Here is a 21,657-nt window from a genome sequence, read left to right as displayed (position 1 = left end):
TGGCAAATTGTCGTAGAATAACGTGAAAATATCGTAAACTTGTATTAACGATGGACCTTATTTCTGGAATGTAACATAAAACCTATTTAAAAAAACATTGTCTTTAAGACATTGGAGGCTGGTAGTGCTAAAATGCTAACTCATTTCTGGGTTTAAGACGCGTAACTCATTTCCAATTCAGGACTCATTCCTGCGCCACTCTATTTGCGCCTTCTTTCTGATCCATATCTAATGGTTGATGGTTATTGTGCGTCATTGTTTTAATCTCATGCTAACTTTTTTTTTTTCTTTATTCTTCAGAGTCCGAGTCTGAGGAAGAGGAGACAGACTGATGACCTCTGGCTAAAACTACCATCTTGATTTGTATTTTTACATTATCATAGCACCAGATGCAGTAGACTTATTGCAGAAGTCTTGTCTGTATTTAGTTTTTCCTTCTTTATTAAATCCCTACCTCCTAATATCTAGTTCAACTGTAATGTAAGGGCTTTATTATTGTTTTCTTTTTTTTCTTTTTTTTTATGTTTCCTGTCTCAATCAATACTCTTTAAATTCCTTCAGGAGCCGTGCCGCATTTCGCTGAATTAATCAAAACCCCTTTCCTGTGACAAAAGGGGACTTGTTTTTTTGGACACAGACGGTTCCCTGTAAAATGAGCCAGTTTGGAGGCATATTTCACAGCTATTGTCTTTAGTCATGGAACTCTTTCTAGCCAGAGGTCCATCTGTGTAGCCCTGATATTTGAGTCCTCTGAGGCAAACCGTTTTTGTAACCTCACTCTACATTATACTGCCAATTATGTGACTTTTCCCCGGCAGTTTTTAGATTCTGTCTCCCCTTAATGGTGATGGAGGTGTGCCATGTTTAAAAAGCAATGGTCACAGTTGCAATGCCCCATAATATGAACTTCAATTTTGTTTTATACATCTTGTGTAACAACCATGCAAGCATTGTATTTGTTTACCTTTACCATACAGTTTGACTTTTTAAATAAAGGGGAATTAATGGTTTTCATTACTGCTAGATTTATTCTCACATTCACACCAAATTAGAGCATGACAGAAATATTATCAGCAATTAGAAGACATTTGAATAATATTTAAGTCGTATACACACGGCTAATGGTATGAAAAGGTTATTGTAGAAATTTAGAAAAATCCATCCGTTTGATTTTCCGATCTCCTCTAGCCTCACCTAATCAAGAAAGGCAGCCTAGCATGCGTGACCTGAGGTGCAAACAACCATCTCATTCACCCCACTTCTATCCCACTTTAAATGGTAATTATGGCGCAGTCAAGCATCCAAAAACCGGAGTGAGATGGTGATTCAACATGTTATGAAAACGCAGGTCCGTGCATATTCATTATGACGAGTCATTTTACATAGTCCTAGAAACAGCCTGCCTTTTTTACTGACTTGCTGCTAAACTAATTCTGAGTGAAATGTATCTTGTGCGTGACGGGCAGGTCAAGTTGTGGGGAAACTTATTTCTCCAACCAACGGCAGAAAAAAAAAATCCACATTTGTTAACTTTTTTTTTTCCCTACTGGAGCCATTAGTGAAAAGGTAAAGGCAAACCCTGAAAACATCCATTCATTCTTGAGCATTTGTTTGCATTTTCTTAAGAAATTATTCAGTTCCGCAGCAGCCGTCATTCATGCATTTACCCGGGCCTTGAATGTGTGAAAAGAGTGGTTGTTAAGAAGTATAATGGGTAGGGGAAGCTGGAAGACCTTTGTTACATTGCCACAAGTGTCTCTACAATGGCCTTGCTCCATAGAATGCGTAATACAGTTCAAGTCGGCATGCATATCACCAATGAATAAACCGTACAGTACATAAACAATATTGACTGATTACCAGTTTCCCTCAGTACCAACAGATGGCAGTAAACCCTTTAGAGCTGCATCCTCCTTCCAGTTAGCCTCCCACAGTTTAAAAGAGTCGAGCTCAAATAGAAAAAGCCATTTTGAAGAAACCAGACTAGAACGTTTTACACGCAGGCACAACTACAAAGTATCTGACACCAGTGTTTTCTCTGTCTCTGGAGGATTTGTTTGCCTTTTGGTTTTTATTTAGTCACTCTAAAGAACATGAAACAATTTGAGTGACATGCGGGAAGGGAGGGAACATGGCTGCTTTTAAGATTACGCTGTGTGTGCAGCTCTGAATGGCAATGATGCTCCCCCATCCCCTTGCTGTGAAAAGCGCTGGTGATGCCATCTTGGTGGGATTATTTGCCTGTCACCAGTGCCTCCACACAGTGATCGCCACCCTTTGCTCTTCATTTTTTGTACAGGCACCGTGTTGAAAATAGACACTGTGCCCCTGACATGTTTGTTTTGCCCCCGTTTCTAAGAAAGCAGCTGGATATAAAGCAGGTGTCCCCAGGCTTAGCTTTTTCACAGACGTTCCTCCAGAGTATTTTCGTATTCATTTATTTCCATTGACATCAAAATTGTCAGAGGAAAAATAAAAAGAACATTTTTATTTTTGAAAATGTCTGCCTCACTCTGACTTCCTGCTTGACTTTAGTAGACCAGAACACTGTGCCAGGGGAGTTTTGGGGAGCAATTATTCTGGATTTCACACTGCGGCTTTGGTCAGTAAACATGACTCAGACTGCAATGCACAACTCATCTGAATAATGCTGTCAGAAAACAGAGGGAGACGGGGCAACAGTGCTTTGAATGCCAAAAGAGAGACTTGCGATGACTCGCATCATGACAAAAAAAACGCAAACCGAGTGGCTGAGCACAAAAGATGCACTGTTTTTCGTTTATGGCTAATTGAAAGAGATATCCGTTTGCTTTGCATTTCAAGCAGCATTTTGTCGCAGGCCAGTTTCTTTTTGTTTTTGTTTTGTGTTCATGGGAGACCACTCAAATGCTTGGCTTAGCATCCAGGTGAAATAAGGAAATGAGGATCAACATGGTGACTCACTAAATGCTGCAAATATGTCCCCAGATCAACTCCTGCCAAACATCTGAGCGCAGCACAGCCTCAGTCAAAACCTCAATGTAGTCATATTACGGTCAACTGAGCACCTCTCTGACAGGATATAGCCGCTAAGCTCTAAAAAAAACAAGAGGCCTGATGAGTTTTTTTTTGGGCTCTAGGCTGACAACCTGTCTGTTGGCAGTCCCTGAAGGTAAAACTGCCACCCTCACCAGCTTGTCTCCTGGAGGCAGGTAGCTGCCTTTTGTATTGTGGCCTTGAAATGTTATTATCATTTATCAGGCAGCTCCAAAACTAAGATTATGAACCTTTTAGAATATTAGTTGTGTATTAGTGAATGTTTCTTTGAAAATAATGATCTTTTGGTTACCAAAGTGAACTGAATCATTTCTAGAAATGAACTTTCTTTTGTTTAGGTAATCTCAACATCTTAACACTTTTAAAGCCTGAAAACAATCACCAGAACAAAAAAGCTCATGTAATGAACGACCACATCCAGGTCACATGACCCCCACTAAGCTAAAGGCGGACTATTGCTAGCATCTCTTAACCACAGAATGTATTTCATCTAACCAAAAATCTATTAAAACAACCTTTGACTAGGGAACAGGAAGTGCTTACATGCTAACTTATTTCTGGGTTTTGGGAATCATTTCTTCAACACTCCACAAACAATGGCTGCTCCATGACTCGAAGCACTATACTGGCCGTTTCTAAAGCTGCTCCAGAGCCATTATTTCAAGCATACTACGTCATCGAGTGGCGCCGAATCACTGTTTAAATGCCCAGCATAAATGTGCTACCAAGCAAGCCTCCTCGACATTGAGAAACAGCCCCAGTGTTTGTGTTTAATCTCTGTATACCTTTAAAGGTTGAGGTTATAGTAAGACATGCTTGGCTAACTATCTAATGTACAGGTAGTGTAGTAGATATGGCCCAGGTTTGTGTTTTTTAGTTGATCTACCCATGTAGGTTTTTTCATCTGTTGAATTGTCAGGCAATGCTGGCATGATAGATTCTAATCACATTTTTGGAATAACCTGCTGTGTTCCAATCTGGATGCAACCAGGCAAAAAAGCAACGTGAAAACACATATATTGAGCATAAAGGAGACATAGGTGCATGCGGCTGTGTGTTGTAATACATTGCAAAAGCTACTATTTATTTCATACCTCACCTGAGATAGATTTGATTTGATCAGAAATATAGAAAACATTCAATAAAATCCTACCAAACATGAAGAATATTGACCTTTTTCAATAAATGCAAAACCACCCGAAATGATTGTACCACTGCTATGCTTTTTGTCTGTCAATTTTCTGTCTAAAAAAACCTCTCTGGTCCTGGTAATACCAAATCTATATTTCTCTTAAAAGGAAATCAACAGGAATCCGAACGGTCAGTGAAAGATAATTTCATGACCCAACTTTGGCTTTTGTGCTCCTCTAATAGGTTGTCCAATGCTATTCAAACAGAGCGATGAAGCAGGAAAATTGCTTTTCTATTCTTTAAAAAATCAAACAAGACAGCTTAACCAACAGTGGAATAATAAAAGGTGAGCACTGCAAAATTGGTTGAAAAAACATATTGAGAGGGTGAAAACGTGCAAGTTGTGCAGACAGGGTTCATTGATCTGGTGGCCACCCCCACAGCCTCAAATAAGAGCATCTTGGCCCCCTTAAAGCCGCTCTCCTGGCTTATGTGGACCACACAGAGTGTGTGTAATGGCCTGCTGGTGGGAGCCAAGGGATTTAGCAGCTAGACTTGAGTCAACACTGAGGCTCATCACAAACATCATTACTTTCTCCTGGCTTGTCATTTTCCCTCTTTGGTGGCCCAGGTTTGAGAGCTGTATACAAAAGATTGGGAGCAAAAGGAATGGATGGCCTGCTTTGATAAAGAATGATTGACTTGAGGGCTGCTGTTGACTGTGAACGTGCTCGTCTCCGGAATCCGTATCCACTGGAAAAAGCTCTAAAGGGCATCTTGAGGCGCATTTCTGTCTCACCTTCGCCATCTGTCATCGATTACTCGAGCTTACTGATGATTCATACATCTCATCATTGTCATCAAGGCTACAAAGCCACTGTTGGAGGTACAGTAAGTGCAGATTGAGATGCGCATGGAGGGAATGGGAAGGAGTGGGCACTTTGACGGAACCCTCATGGGAACACCATAGTTACATCACAACACTTTGGCTTTGACAAACTGCTCTGATAACTTGCAAATGGAATGAAAGTTTGCATCTCCAGAATGTTTTTAACGAGTCTCCCTGGAGTATGGCATAATGACTGTGGAACTCAGCAACGGAGAGAGAAAGAGAGTGTGCGTGTGCGCGCACAGCTCTCTTTCGCCCGTTTATGCACCAGTGGCTCTAGGGACTCAGACAGGCTGTGGAAAGACATGAAAAAGCCTCTACAAAACTGTTTGTTTTTGCAAGGAATGGCAGAGTAGGCATGGGAGGGGGGAATCCACTTAATATTAAATACAGAAACTACTTTTTTGTTTATCAGAAATGTAGAAAAATATTCAATAAAGCCAATCCAAACATGAAGAATATTGACTTTTTCGAAACTGTAATTAGCAAAGCCCCTCGAGGGAGAGATAAGGTATCCGGGAAAGCTCTCCACTTACTTTCCTTTGAAGGTTCTGAGTTTTGTTCACTGTACATTACAAATATTTTTGTATTTCTTTGGCAGTTCATATTTATAAAAAAATATTTCTTCTCAATACAAATTTGATGGCAATAACTCTCCAAAGGATAATCGCTCGTCATCACAAGGTAATTTCTCTTTTTTCATTTTACTACGCTAAAAAGGTACTTCTTTATTTATTATCACCCATTAAGGCAGGGAAAATCAATGATTGTTCAAAAGAAAAGTTAAAATAAAACAGATTTAGATGTAGTATGCTGGTACACAACCCAACAGGGTTTGTTTGATCCTGCTTAATTGTGGATATCATATTAGTTTTTAAGGATATATTACAAATCATTTATACATTTAAAACGTGGTCTGAAAGAGCAGCGGACTTCATGTTTTTGTCATTATGACCATCTGTCACTGGAAACTATCCTAAAACCTAAGTTTGAGTTGCTCATTTTAACAATGTGATCACATGATCCCTTCCGATATTATTGCAGATCTGCTGTAAACTAGCAGGAGGACCTTGATCAGCATTATTACAAGTCCACATTCTCAACAATGTAACGGTATGACTCCCAATATTAATTGAAATGCTTTTATCGATTTAGAAAATGTTTGTATTGATTTAAAAAAATAGCTGTAGGCCTATCATGTATTGAATTACATTGAGAAAAATAGTCCGTTGTTACCGTTTGAAATACGTAGCAACGGCAGGAAGACGGAGCTTTTTGATTACAGATTTGAAAACATCGTTGCTTGCTTTAAAAGTAGCACAATTCATTTTGTCAAACCTTGGAAAGTATCTAAATATCCCTGCCCTAATGCCAAAGGAACTGGCAACTGAATATGTTTTGCTGTTTGATGTCTATGTCTGGACCGCTGCGTAAAAAGGAGGGTTTCTGCCCGTTACTTCTCCGCTGTTTTCTTGTCGCTCTTGTCTTGTCAGTTTGACAAGCACACTGCATGCAGTTTCAGCCAAACTGTATACAGTTACAACTTACATCGACCGAACTTCTTTCTGCAGATGTAAGCGTCCTTAACAACGATCAATAAATCCATGACAGTGGTCTGTACTACTGGATTAACAACGTGTCACATGTTCTGAATTGACCAATCAGAATTGAGTATTCAACTAAGCCATGTAATAAAAAGGTTATAATACCTCTGCTTTATGCATTTTGAGGCTGTTAATTCAACAACACAGGAAAAACCTTGCTATTAAACTTGAATAATACCCAATTTGGATACACTTTGCTTAATCTAGTCTAACAATGCTTAAACAAATGTGGTATATTGGCTTTCTTTATTATTTTGGTATTTAACTGCCAGAGTTAAAGGTGGGGTAGGTAATTTTGGAGAAACCAGCTCGAGTGCGCTAGAATTTGAAAATACACAGCCAGAACAAATCTGCCACTTCCTTACAGAGCCCCTCCTCCAACACACACGAACGCGCACATAACCAATGAGGGCACGAGATAAATGTGTGCACAGATGGAAAGCTGACAGGCAGGTAGGCCATCCAGCTATTATAGCCGGCCGGCTAAAATGATTAGTCGTGCTTTTTACAGTACTACGGCTTCCACAGATTAATTATGGATTTTTTGTCAAAGCACTTAAGATATTCATTGCTATCGGGATGTTAAGAGCATTCCATGGAATATAACAAAAAGTGTATCTCGAGCCGGTTTCTCAAACTTACCTACCCCACCTTGAATAAGAATTAAGTATGTATTTGTTTCACTCTAGTATGCACTGCTATATATTAGTAGGCCACAACAGAGAGTAAATTGTGTCTATTAATTTAGCTTGTCAACATCAACAAGGTAAAGGGGGCTTAGGAAACAGCTCGCTCAGACTTCTCATTGGTATTCTAGTCTGCTTAGACTTTCCAGAAAACTGTTAACTAAAAGCACAGAGCATAGAGTTATGTCTCCAAAGGTGTGCTTGTAAAAACTCTGATTTAATTTGAGAACCTTGATCAGTTCCACTGAAAGGAGGGATTATTGTGCATTTTAACCTCTGTTCAGCTTTGAGTAAGTGTATGAATTGCTGTCAAATTCTAGGGCAAACATTCTCTTTATATTCTGCTAGTAAAAAAACGACACTTTTTACACACAGATTAGAAACAACATTGTATTTTGGTTGATTATTAGTTTTTGCACAAAATCAGATTAAATAAAAAAGTTACAAATTAGTCATTCGGGACAAAAATGTCCACTTCATAAAACTGCTCTAAAATGACAGATTCATATTTTTTTATTTGTTTTGGGGTTAAATCTTTCAATGAACTTCAGTCCTGATCAAAAATACCAAATGTTAAATTATGTTCAGGATTTTAACTCTTTAACTGCCAATTTGAAAATATGAATTTGCATTTTCTATGAAAAACATGCACAAAAAGGCAGTTATTTTCCATAAAATAAATGTTGGGGGGGGTCTGCTTTTTTTTTTTTTAAATCACAGTCTTGGATATGTCCAAGAATAGCAACAACATTTATTTTGGTGGATTATTAGTTTTTGCACAGAATCAGATTAAACAAATAACTCACATTAGCCACTCGCGGACAAAAATGTCCCATCCACTCCCATTATAACCACATCATTTGATCTCTCCGCCATACCGGTATAAAATCATGCATTTTGTAATGTCAGGGTTTTATATTGGAGGAAAATAGTTCAATGTGTCCTTTTTACTCTATATCACCAGATGTGACATTTTACCATTGAATTACATGCTTGCCATTTCTTGGTTTCTGTGTGTGTGTGTGTGTGTGTGTGTGTGTGTGTGTGTGTGTGTGTGTGTGTGTGTGTGTGTGTGTGTGTGTGTGTGTGTGTGTGTGTGTGTGTGTGTGTGTGTGTGTGTGTGTGTGTGTGTGTGTGTGTGTGTGTGTGTGTGTGTGTGTGTGTGTGTGTGTGTGTGTGTGTGTGTGTGTGTGTGTGTGTGTGTGTGTGTGTGTGTGTGTGTGTGTGTGTGTGTGTGTGTGTGTGTGTACAACAATATACAGTAGATTTGGTTTACAGCAAGTCGCCGTTTTCGCCTCATGTCTTTCTTTCTCTCTTTTTCTCTCATCCCCAAACTCATACATATTAAACCTCCTTATACCTTGTATGTGTGTGAGTGATTGTGTGTGAGAATGAGACAAGACTAAGTGTGCTCTCATGGCATTTTGTTTTTCATTTGTGCTGTTTCATGTGTCTTTGAGGTAAACAGATGATCTTGACCCAGCTTGACCTCGATGTTTTGAATTGTTTGGAACTTCAAAGTCCTTTGATAATGTCTCTTTAGCAAACAAACATACACAGCCATACATACACTCATTCAAGTAAATAAAAACACCTGGCTGCAAAGCCAAAGCTTCAAATATGTGTAGTTTGGCTGGCTGGTCATTTCATTCCTGTGATATGAAGATGAGATGAAGAGGAGCTTCTCTGTGGGCAACCCACTCTCTTCAGTCTGCGTACAAATGACACGACTTTACACATTGGAAAATGCGTGCAATAGGTACGCTAAAGTCCAATTTTGCGTGCCTATCATACGCCAACTATTCCCATTGAGTTCTGAGTCCGAGTTTTGCGTGCATATGAGACGCAAATGGACACGGTCGGGTCTGAGAAGACCGGAAGCTGTGTGGTCCATAAAAACATGTTATTACTCAATATCAAGCCACGATTATTGATTTTATTTTAAATCGTATAATGTCTGACTTTTTTTGCCATCCGTGAGGAAAATACATGGGGCTCAGAGCCTCAGAATACTGAAATCTGTATTTTTTTAAATCTTTTTTTCCTTTGAAGTTGTTATCCTTTTCTAAATAACACACTGTTATTTACTCAACAATAACACACAATCATCCTTGTTTTTATTTATTCGTTTAATTCTATAATATTGGGCTTTTTAGCCGTCCGTATCTATCGCACGCATTTTCCAATGTGTAAAGTTGTGTCATTTGTACGCAGACTGAAGAGAGTGGGTTGCTGTGGGACAAGAGGTCTCATGCAGCCAGTGGCGGCGCCAGGGTATGGCTGGGGGTACACATATGATGTTTGTCAATTTAAAAGATAATTTTGCAAGTCAAAAAGATTAAAATGTGTCGTAAAACTGTGAAGTAACACATTAAGTGTGAAACGCTTAATGAACTACATCTCTGATCTTGCAGACTCGCACAACAACACACGTCACCAAGATGGCCGTCACTACTGTCTTGTCAAAAAAGTGATTGACTACCCTCACTATCACCACAATGAAACATGTCCAGAAGAATGTCATGCAAAGCTGCCTGCCTTCCTTTGATTCTCTCTGAACGGCCTGATCTTTTTAATGTTTAATGTCAACCATTTGTGCAGATAGCATGAAGTAGAACAGATCGCCGGTGCTAATGTAGCATTAGCGTTAGCATTTCTCCCCCGGGCTTAAATGGTGTGAATGATCCATGGGAGCCTGCCTGCCTGCAGACCTCCACTCTCCGGACAGTTCCGGTGGAGACCTCCAGGCCCATTCCCAAACCGCCCCCTACACCCTACCCCTCCGTTTGCGCGTTCACGCGGAGGGTCCGCCATATTGAGGGCTGTTCCAAAGCAACGAGTGTGGAGCATGGATGTATAATAAGAACTGGATACAGCGTGGGAGGCGGGGCCTCATTCATTCCTATGAGAGTTGCTCAATGGCGCATGATTACATTACATTACATTGCATTTAGCTGACGCTTTTATCCAAAGCGACTTACAATAAGTACATTCGACCAGGAAGACACAACCTTGAAGAAAACAGAATCATATAAGTACATCAGGTTTCATAGAGCCAAACATTTCAAGTGCTACTCAACTGGCTTTAGGTAAGCCAGCCCTTTATTAGTATAAAAGTGCTTCGTTAATAGTTCTAACACTCGAAGTGGAGTCGAAAGAGATGAGTTTTCAGTTTGCGCCGGAAGATGTGCAAGCTATCTGCCGTCCTGATGTCAATGGGGAGCTCATTCCACCATCTTGGAGCCAGGACAGCAAACCCACGTGTTTTCGCCGATGGGAACTTGGGTCCCCCTCGCAGCGAGGGCGCAACGAGTCGTTTGGCTGATGCAGAGTGTAGTGCACGCGCTGGGGCGTGCACGCGCATGATGACAAAATGGCCCAACTTTTGAGGGAGCGAAACGTCACAGATTACCCGGCATGCCTGAGAAGTACCCGTATGTGCACTCGGAGCATGCGCAACTTTAACCACGCCGCCCAAAAGGCTCGTTCACAGTAAGCACGTGAATTTGCGTACACGTAACAGCACCGCGCGTTCATGACAGCATGGTACTGGATTTATATTAACGAGGCGGCAGTTAGCAGCTAGAGGCTAGCTAGTAAATTATGCTAAATTACACATCAATGGTTATGCACTTTTATATTACGCTGACATCAGGATCTAGTGATATCCAAGCAACAGAGCTTCATTTAGCATGATACTTGTGTGGGTTGTACATGAAACCACTTGGTAATATATACAAATGTATATGTTGAAGCCTCTTATGATCAATTGTGAGTTACAACTTTATCTAAAAAGTAAAGCTAATGATGGATTACTGTGGTGGAGTTAAAATAACAATAGCCTATTTATTTTTGAAATGTGATGGAGTAAAAGGATAGTAACTGTGATTATTCATGTTAAGTAGCCCACAAGTAACTAAAACAATTGCAAGTGCAATAAGAAGCTACAGGAACGTTAATCTACGTCGGTAATATTAACTTTATTTAATACAACATTTACGGTACAAGATTTACATCATACAGCCCAGTATAATATTTGACAAATAATGAATTACATGTGCAATATATCCATTATTACAGCTCCGTGGGCTGGCAGTAAGGCGATATGGTCCGTTGTTATTGTGCATCCATGGGTAACGAGAAACTCATGTAGTACTGAACACGTGAACGTGCCGGTCGGCGCGGTCCCGTGGGTTAGATGCGCGTTCATAATGCAGAGGGAAATAACTCTCAGAATAACGTTATTAGCACATTTTTACAACTTGAGGAACAAATGTTTTTAATAAGGGCTATACAAACGTTCATACTGGGTAGTTTATTTAGTTTAAAAAAAATTATCCAACGAGTTACAGACCACTCTTTCCCCATGTAATTCAATGTGAAAAAGTGTTTCCGGGCCCAGCAACCTAAAGGAAGTGTAGTACCGCCGTTTGACCAGCACGAATATTCTCATCAGACTCCGGCGCACTTCCTGGGGGCTTGGTGTGGAGGGGGAGTGGGTTATCAAGCCCTCAAACAGCGAGTCTGCAGCGTTGCTGACTTGAGACCGGTCTCTACCTGACCGGAGTCACGCTGTGTGTGTCCGTCGGGAAACACGCTGTTTACAAGTAGTTCCAGCAAACATCCACTGATAAATTGCGATGTTAACAACCTCATGATAACCTCACTTTGTTTTTAATTTAGGATCATACCTGTGTTTAGTCTAGAAAAAGGTAAATGTGTGCATTTTATTATAAAGTTGTGTATATTTACAGACAGTTGCAAAAACTAAGAAGCTTATAAACATCAGGTTTAAAACTAAAAGAGCTTTGAAACACAATGAAAGATGTTTGGAGTTTTATTTGAGTTATTAATTTAAACGTTTTGTCTAAGAGATGCTGATTTGAAACCGTTGTTACATACAGTTACGGCATTTCCTGTTTCTGCCGGAGAGAGGGGAGGCCGTCCCAAAGCTTGCTGCTGTATTTACTCCCTCCATCTGACAGGAGGGAGCCTCGTTGAGCTGCGAGTGTGGCTACAGACGGAGTTCACTCCATCACGGAGGGGTAGGGTCGAGGGGGTGGTTTGGGATTGGGCCCCAGTCTCAGGACACCTCCACTGTCAGTACAGGAAGTGACGATTCTGACGCGTTTTTTTTTCCCGCCCACCGAAGGACTCGTTTGATGGAAGTTTTCAAATCACAAGAGACTCATCACGGAGGTGATGAGTCCGCCCACCATGCACTTTGGGTCCTATTGACCCCCGCAGCCTGGTTCTTGTCAAAGTTTTTCGCTCAAATGACACCATGGAGGAATGTAACGGGAGTTGACAGGGGACTCTGCCCGCCTCACGAGTGTCTATTTTCGGACACTTTTCCCCGGTTTTATTTTTTTGGCTATTTCACCCGGGGACATTGCCCGGTCTCGGGTGTCCCCCCACGGCCTGTGTCCAGCCACCCGATGGCCGGGAGGGTGTGCTGCGTTGGGGTGGGGGACTTCCCCCACTCTGCGTGTCTCTTCCTTCCAGGGCCGGCCGATATGAAGCGTGACCAAGACGCACCGTACAGGGGTCCCACGGGTCCCGCAGCGGGGTGAAGGTTCCCAGCTGAGCTGGAACCTCCCCACCTCCGCCGCGGTGCACCCGGCAAACACGGTTGTTTCTCGAACCTTCCACTGTTGTCTAGCGGGTGTAACTAAAATACAAGATGTCGTATTTATATATATATAAATAAATATCTATATAGATAATAAGTGTCAGTAAGATTTTATTTTGCGTGCATTTCCTGTTCGGAAAGTGGCGCTGCGGCTGTACTGATAGTAACCACAATACAAGGTGTCCGCATATATATATACACACACATACATATATATATATATACACACATACATATATATACACACATACACATATATATATATATATATACACACACACGTATATATACACACATATATATATACACACACACATATATACACACACATATACATATATATATACACACATATATAGATACAGATATATACATACATATGTATATATACACACGTATCTATATATATACATATATATATATGTATCTATATACATATGTATGTATATATATATATATATATATACGTATCTATATACATATGTATGTATACGTATCTATATACATCTATATATATATATCTATGTATCTATATATATATATATATACATACATACATACATACAAGCACCTTACATAATAGCTACGTTCAGTGGCGGACTGGGACTAAAAATCAGCCCGGGAATAAAATAAAATAGTCCCTCCGTTGCGTTCTGCACAAAACAGTGCGAGGTGGTTGCTATGCAACAACAATAACAGCTAGCGAACATATTAGGCAGACAGCATTGTCGTTGTTTAGGTGCTTTTTTTTTTCTGGAGATAGGCACTTCTCAATCCACTCCTCCATAGTAAGGCCACCCGGAGGTCGAAGTGAACCTTAAATGTTTCCATCTTAAGCTTTGTTAGTTAGTTAGTTTCGTAAGGGACGTAATGTAAGTTGCACGGTTGTATCTTTTCTCAGACGCGGAGGGATACTGACTTGTGAAAAGTAACTACAATTATACCCGGGATATACGCTCATTATATCACGGCTAAGAAACATCAGATTGCTTGATTTGACTTGTCCGTTTTATAAATATATACTAACTGTACTTACCCCCCCCCCAAAAAAAGTTGTAAATTAAACAAGTGAAGTACATGAAGCCGTGGAGGGCGGTAGTTTATAAACCATAAGTAAAGCGAACACACCCGCAAGGACACCAGGCCTCCTATTGGTTGAGGGATTTTGACAGGGTTGTTGCACAAAAGATCAGAGAGCGCACAGAATAAATCTGAGAGCAGACATTTCACGAGCGCACAGAAACAGCCTGAGTGCAAGGAGAAGGTTTTAAGCTGGAACACAGGAAAAGCAGCAATATATCTGAGTGCAAGCGTACAGTTTGAGCAGAAGCAGAGCAAATCTAAGCGCAAGCAGGCACTATTTGAGTGTGAGGACAGGGTTTGAGGGAAAGAAATACATATTCCGAACGTGAAATCAATAAAGTATGCTCTCAAATTTAAAGACCACGCTCTTGAATAAAGATAGGTAATAACCCCCATACTAGGGAGTGCTACAGAAAGAGGCGTTTCAGAGACTTAAAAATTAACTGAGCTCTTCACGTGTGCTAGCCCCATACTCACCCACAGCAGAGACGTGTGTGTCAGCTGATGCATCTTCATTTGGTCTGGGGGCCATCATCAACCAACAACAAACAGATGGAACATGGAGGCTGTAAGGGAAACTTCTGCAGCAATGGAGAGTCAGGACTCGGAGAGACACGAGGAGAGTTGGAGCTTTGATGTCAAACACTGGTAGTTTATTACAAGTATCGGCCGGATAATTCATATCACAAGTCACAGCAGCAAGAGGTTCTGACTGCCCGGGTGGGTTGCCACATCAATTCTGCCCAGCCTCTCTCTCTCGATAGACCTTTTAACTAGTTTACAGAGAGTTAATCAACAGCTGGGAACACTGGAGATATCCCCAACATCTGGACATACTGAATCACTTGCCTGACTCTTAGGCTCTGTGACCGAGAGTTGACCGGTCATAAAACTGAGAATGAGTGCAGCAGCACATTCTTTAAAGGAGATAACGAGTCAGGGTTGATTATAAACGTCAACAGGTGAAAAGGTTTGTGAAGCTGACAATTGAGCGGCCCGACCAAGCAAGGAGGCAGAGGCAGAACGTCCAAAATACAACCCGGTGTGGGCATTTATTAAGTCAGGAACATATGACACACAGCCTCAATCCTGCTGTTTCTCCCTGACCACAGCCTGCAGCCACAAGGATCTCACACACACTATCTCCCAAACAGCCAAACCCCAGAGCCTAAATGCCCAACCCAATCAACCCAACAGGACACAGGTGAGGGGGGAGGAGACACCACAGAGCACCAGGTGCACACAATCAATGGCCACAAAAATGGGGAATGGGGAACACATTTCAAAATAAAATACAATAAACACTACATCAATACATAATATAAACTGTATAAACATGTGCACATATGCAAGGCCCGAAGCCATCAGTGACAAAGTTACCTTCGTCACATTTCCTTACCCCTCTCCCCAGGAAGCACAGTGTCTTAACAGTCTCGGCTTCGGGACAACCAGTCAGCCACCCGGTTTTACTTCCCTGGCCGGTACTTAACCGCAAAGTTGGATGGCTGCAAGGCAAGGGACCACCGCGCGATGCGCATGGTTGCGTCTCTCTCTGGCCTTGGCCATTTTGCTTTCCTCCATGGGTCTCCACTCCGCCCGGTGTTTCCTGGACTCCTCTATGTGCTGCGGAGTGGCTCTGACCTTCTCCAGCCTCAGCGGCCTCTGCACCGGATCCTCATCGTACCCCTTCCTAACACGCTCATCAACCAGGAGCTTCTCTGTCTCAGCTGTACTGTCTGCTTCAGCGTCTGAAATGGTTACCTTTGGGACGTCTATCCCCACGGCAACAATCTGCTTCCCCTTGTGCAGCAGGGTTTTCTCAGAGGGGGCCGTGAAGTCGACAGGAAGCTTCCCTTTCTTCCTCTTCGGGATCTGATTCTTCCTCTCCCGGCGCTCCTGCTGTTTTCTGCTGCATGACGCGCTCTCTCTCCTGACGGATTTTCTCAGCCATTTTCACCCGCTCCTCCTCTGCCAGTTTCTTCTTAGAGAGCCGGGACTGCGGCCTCTCTAGCTGAGCGGGATCCGCCCGGGACCGCTGCAGTTGCATCAGAAAGGCTATCTGCTGCTTCATCTGGATGAGCTCCCTCTCGCGCTCCTCCTTCTCCTCCGTGCTGCGCTGCAGGTGACACTGCAGGCTGATGTTCACCTTCTCCAGCTTCTTAGCGGCCTCTCGCTCAAATTCCCTCTTCATCTGGCGGTTATTCTCCTCCAGGATTTTTACCAGCTCCTCCCGCTTATATGTTTCTTCCTCCTGTTGTTTTCTACGGTCCTGCTCCCGAAGCTCCATGCGGTACTCTTTAATCTGCTGCATCACTTTTTCCCCTCTTTGGGTCCGGTCCCCATACCGGACGTTGATGCGGTCAAGCTCCTCAGCCAATCTGCCGTCTTGCCTCCGGAGTCTCCGTTCCTCTTCTATCTCAGATACCTGTTGCTGTATCCGTAACAACTGCTGCTCTCCGGCTGCCTGAGACTGCATGAGTAACATCATCATCTCTGTTAGTTCCTCAAACTTGTGGTTATTCTCCTCCAGCATTTTCACCTCCTCACTTGGTCAATCCCACTTCTGACACCAATTGTGAAGCTGACAATTGAGCGGCCCAACCAAGCAAGGAGGCAGAGGCAGAACGTCCAAAATACAACCCGGTGTGGGCATTTATTAAGTCAGGAACACATGACACACAGCCTCAATCCTGCTGTTTCTCCCTGACCACAGCCTGCAGCCACAAGGATCTCACACACACTATCTCCCAAACAGCCAAACCCCAGAGCCTAAATGCCCAACCCAATCAATCCAACAGGACACAGGTGAGGGGGGAGGAGACACCACAGAGCACCAGGTGCACACAATCAATGGCCACAAAATGGGGAAAGGGGAACACATTTCAAAATAAAATACAATAAACACTACATCAATAAATAATATAAACTGTATAAACATGTGCACATATGCAAGGCCCGAAGCCATCAGTGACAAAGTTACCTTCGTCACAAGGTTAAATATCTTAGGAGTAAAGACAGAATTATTCCCTAACAGAGGCCCATCATCTTCATCTCCAGAGGCCTGACTGAGGCTGAAAAACATTATGCACAGATTGAAAAAGAGGCTCTGGCTGAAACCTGGGCATGTGAAAGACTGACGCCTTATCTCCTGGGACTTAAGTTCACATTATAGACTGACCATAAGCTTCTTGTGCCCCTTCTGAGTACGAGTTCAACGATCTTCCTCCCAGAGTGATGAGGTTTAGACTGAGGCTAATGAAGTTCACATTTGACATTGTGCATGTGCCAGTCAAGTGCCTAATAACAGCAGACACCTTATCAAGAGCACCTATAAAACACACACTCACACAGTATGAAAATGACAAGGAAGCAGAGGTCAATGTGTTTGTGGATACAGTAATACAAAGCCTTCCTGCCACAGATGCCAGATTGAGAGTAATAACAGAGAAACAGAAAACTGATCCTGTGTGTGAAAAACTAAGCAAGTACTGCAAGACAGAGTGGCCTGAGAAACATGACCTTCCTCCAGAGCTGGGGCCATTCTGGCCTGAAAGAGAGACACTCACACTGGCTGGAGATCTGCTCCTCAGAGGCCAAAGAATCGTCATTCCCCAGAGCATGAGACAAGAGATCCTCAACGACCTTCACAGTGGTTATCAAGGCATTGTCAAGTGCAGAGCAAGAGCCCGCCAGTCTGTCTGGTGGCCGGGTCTGTCGGTATACATCGCCAAGCTGGTGGAGAGCTGTAACACATGTTCACAGCACAGAGCAGATCACAGAGAGCCTTTGCTGACAACCCCAGGAGAAACCCTGGCAACGTGTGGGTACAGACTTATTCTTCTGGGAAAAGAAGACTTATCTACTAATAGCAGTGGCGAACCGTATCTATCACAACTGGACCTTCTGTAGACACACACAACCCCCTCCGCCGCCGCAGCATTATAATGTCCGTCTTTTCACTGAATTGTCGTCTTGAAAAGGGTACTCACAACAATTCCGCAACAACTTCATCTTTACCTGTTGCACTTGTCATTTCAACGGTAAAAAACAATAAAACGGCATGAATTGCTTCGTCACATTCATCTAGATCCTCTGTCTCGAGCCAGTTAACTAGTGGGCCTTCTAGAATACCCTGGAACCGAGGGAAACTCTGAAAGAATATGCCCATTGGCTACAAATCAATATATGATTGGTTGATCAAACTGTCAGTCCAAACGTATGCTCTCATTCAGTGCAACGGCCAGGGCATTCGATCAAGGATGTAGAATACCTTGGTTGAAGGATATTCTACCCAGAGACCCAGAACAAGATCTGATTGGTTGCTTTCTTTTCTAACATAAAACCACTGAAATGCGTAGTGCATGGTCCGAGAAAGACAAACAAATCAACGTAACACTGTAATATTACAGATCAACAACACAGATACGATTCTCATTTATTCATTTTATATACATTTTATTTATATAATTAAAGCGATTTTTTGTTTGTTTTATCTGAGTGTTCCCTGAGTGGCCCTGACGGTTCCCCACTGACTGATAGTGGATAATTTCTCACGCTACATTGAAGTAGCACAGCTCAACATTGCCACAGCCAACACAGTCATTGCAGCTCTAAAAGAAGCATTCAGCCGCCACAGGATACCTGAAATGGTTTTCTCTGATAATGGACCTCAATACAGCAGTAGAGATTTTCCAAAGAGTACGGGTTTACACACACTACCAGTAGCCCCAGATACCCACAGGCAAATGGAGAGGCGGAGCATGCAGTGGCAACAGTGAAAGGTCTGTGGAAAGGAGGTGGAGAAAAACTGAAAGCTCTTATGACATATCGAGCCACACCTCTTGAGAGTGGTTATTCCCCTGCACAACTCCTCATGGGGAGACAGTTACGCACCACCATACCGCAGTTTCCAGCAACCCTGCGTCCCCGATGGCCAAACTTTGGAGAATTCAGGAAGACAGAGAAGCGGGCAAAAGAGAACAAAAAACGCAATTACAACCTGCGTCACAGAGCCCGTCCTCTGCTACCACTGCAGTCTGGTCAAAATGTGTGGCTTCCATGAGAGGAAAAACAAGGGACAGTGATTCAGCAGGCTACGACTCCCAGATCTTACGTCGTTCGAACAGATGAAGGACAAGTCAGGAGAAACCGTGCACGCCTGTGCCCTACGCACCATCCACAACCTCAGGTGCCACCGGATGAGACTGTTACAACTACAGAGCAAAGCAACACTGCCTGCTGCCTGTCATGAAGAGAGTCGCAGGCATACAGTCACAAACGACAACCCATATGTGACAACCTCAGGAAGAGTTTCCCGCCCCCCAGAGCGTTTAAATCTATAAGAGACTGTTAGTAACAATAATAATGCAGTCCGAAAAGTTCCGCTTTATATGAATATGCCAAGAGTATGTTTGTTGTGCTAAAGAGCGTGGTTCCTACTTAAGAGGGGAGGTTTTCTGTAAAAGGAACTACTGTTTAAAGGTTGTTCCTACACGGACCGTGGGTTGTGTTACACCCAACCCGGTATCACGGCAAGACGTGAACATGTGACGATTTACCATGCTGGGAGACGTGAAGATGTCACGATTTCGTCCCTTCAAACGTGACAGTTACACGGTATTGTTAATCAGTGGAGATATACCCGGAAATGCCAGGCAAATGCTACCCCGACGGTCGGTTATTGTCAATATTAATATAATAATGATTTATTTTTTAATAGTCACACTCGATTACGCCAATTTTCTTGTTTCCCCAGCTGGTCGACACCTCTTTTAGCAGAAACAAAGGCTACATTAATGTATTAAATCAATGTTAATCCATGCGTGTGGATGTGGAATTAACGGACGTGACGTTGTGCGATTGCGTTGCCAGGCAACAGCTTCGGTTCATGTTAATTTACAAACTCTTCAACTACAACCATAGTTATATTTAAAAACATGTTAGAAGGCCTCATGAAATACTTTAATGTAAATTTAAATGTGAAGGAATGTGTGTATAACAAAATAAATCCGTCATAAATTAAACCGGAAACAGACGTAGGTAAGATCCTCAGCTCGATGATTGGATGATTTAGCCGCAGTGCACGCTGGGATTTGGTGTTTTTGCGATGTGAAATCCGAAAACATTTATAAAAAAAAAATAATAATACTTTATTCCGAGTGTGCTTGCTTTTCTCTTTGAAAGTCATCACATAACGGCATTGTAATACACGGTTCGGCTGCATTAAATATTACATATCTGCCGTAGTTCTCTATTTATAGAGCCCTGATGAGAAGACTAGACAAACATGAGGAACTGCCGCCAAAACTGAAAACGTGACGTGGATCATAAATATATCAGCAATTAAACAACATCTTACATTTCTTTTCACACAATACGTCTCCTTGCAGTATCAACACTAATTCAGCTGACTTTTATATTTCATCCAATTGGTAGATAGGCTGTATTTACACCATAAAGGTGCACAGCTGATAGAAAGGGACACCTGGTGGTTAAAGCACGTTATTGAATTTTATAATTGTATTATTAGATAAAACGCCATCCTGTTTAAACCACGTCAAGGATTATTTCTGAAATAGTATGGAGCTCAAATGCTTTTTCTCTTGCAGGTTTATCACAAGGTGAGTTCTTTTTTTATTTCCTGCTTTTAAAACACATGTGCTCTTCAGTACAGGTTAGCTCTGAGTGTTAGCGAGGCTTGCTAATGTAAACAAAGACGTCCAAAACACGTCAGGCATTGTTTCTGATAGCAACTTTCTGTGGGTCCGCCGCCGCTATGACGTCAGAGCGGATGGACACGTCACAGCGGATGGAAATCTGTATCCGCTCGTTGTACACCCGTTTTTAAACGATTTGGGTATGGTGGATAAGAGAGAGGGTTTTATTTTCTGACGTTGCGTGAGTTCGCCGACACACCGGGGACACATATTTATGTATAAAAGACATCACAAAGTGCATTTTGCATGATAGGTCCCCTTTAATTATGTTCATTATGTTCCCCCTCTGTGGGAATATTAAGGGGTATATAAAATAAAATAAAAAGTGCTAAATTATTTCCCCAATTACTGTACATTGTAGTGACAAACGTAATTGCGTCCATTCGGGTCGCAACATCTGAAATCCAAAAGGATCATCTGAGTTTTGAAATCTAAGATCCTGTAACCAGTCGACTGCAGATGTTTTGGAGGAAAGTAATTGAGGATAGTCCGACACGATAGAAGCATAGTTGCCACTGTACTCTGCATTTCTCCTTTTGAGTTAAGCTTGCATTATAAAACATTCAGGCGGAGTTCATTCTCATGTTTATTACTGATATTGCCTTTCCCCGTTTACTTTATCATATCTTCCTGTCCTGGGTTATTCTCCTTAATAAAAGACATGGTGAAAAATAAATAGTAAAGAGGTGGGGTCGTGTATGAAATTGATTGATGACCTATATGTTTCACACATAATGTATGAATAAAAGTCCATTTCTATCCTCTGCCATTATCTGCTTTCATATGATGCTTCAGAATTGTCATATTTTACAGCATATACACAATGAGGAAATGTTGTCTTTGTTACTGATGAGATGAAAGAGATGTGAAAGCCATCATG

At 42.1% G+C, this 21,657-nt stretch overlaps 1 protein-coding gene across 2 annotated transcripts in view; it reads left to right on the top strand.

Moving 5' to 3' along the window:
• The window catches only part of LOC117553357 (basic leucine zipper and W2 domain-containing protein 1-A-like), a 12,322-nt gene extending 11,308 nt beyond the window's left edge, over nucleotides 1–1,014 (top strand). For both annotated transcript variants that reach the window (XM_034227245.1, XM_034227246.1), the window contains exon 12: nucleotides 301–1,014. In XM_034227245.1, coding sequence (XP_034083136.1) covers nucleotides 301–332 — 32 coding nt within the window. In that variant the 3' untranslated portion in view covers nucleotides 333–1,014. The remainder of the gene's footprint in view (nucleotides 1–300) is intronic.
• The last annotated feature ends 20,643 nt before the right edge of the window (nucleotides 1,015–21,657 follow it).

The sequence above is a fragment of the Gymnodraco acuticeps genome, unplaced genomic scaffold, assembly GCF_902827175.1.
Source record: "Gymnodraco acuticeps unplaced genomic scaffold, fGymAcu1.1, whole genome shotgun sequence".
Classification (NCBI taxonomy): domain Eukaryota; kingdom Metazoa; phylum Chordata; class Actinopteri; order Perciformes; family Bathydraconidae; genus Gymnodraco; species Gymnodraco acuticeps.
This window is presented reverse-complemented; position numbering and strand designations above follow the sequence as displayed.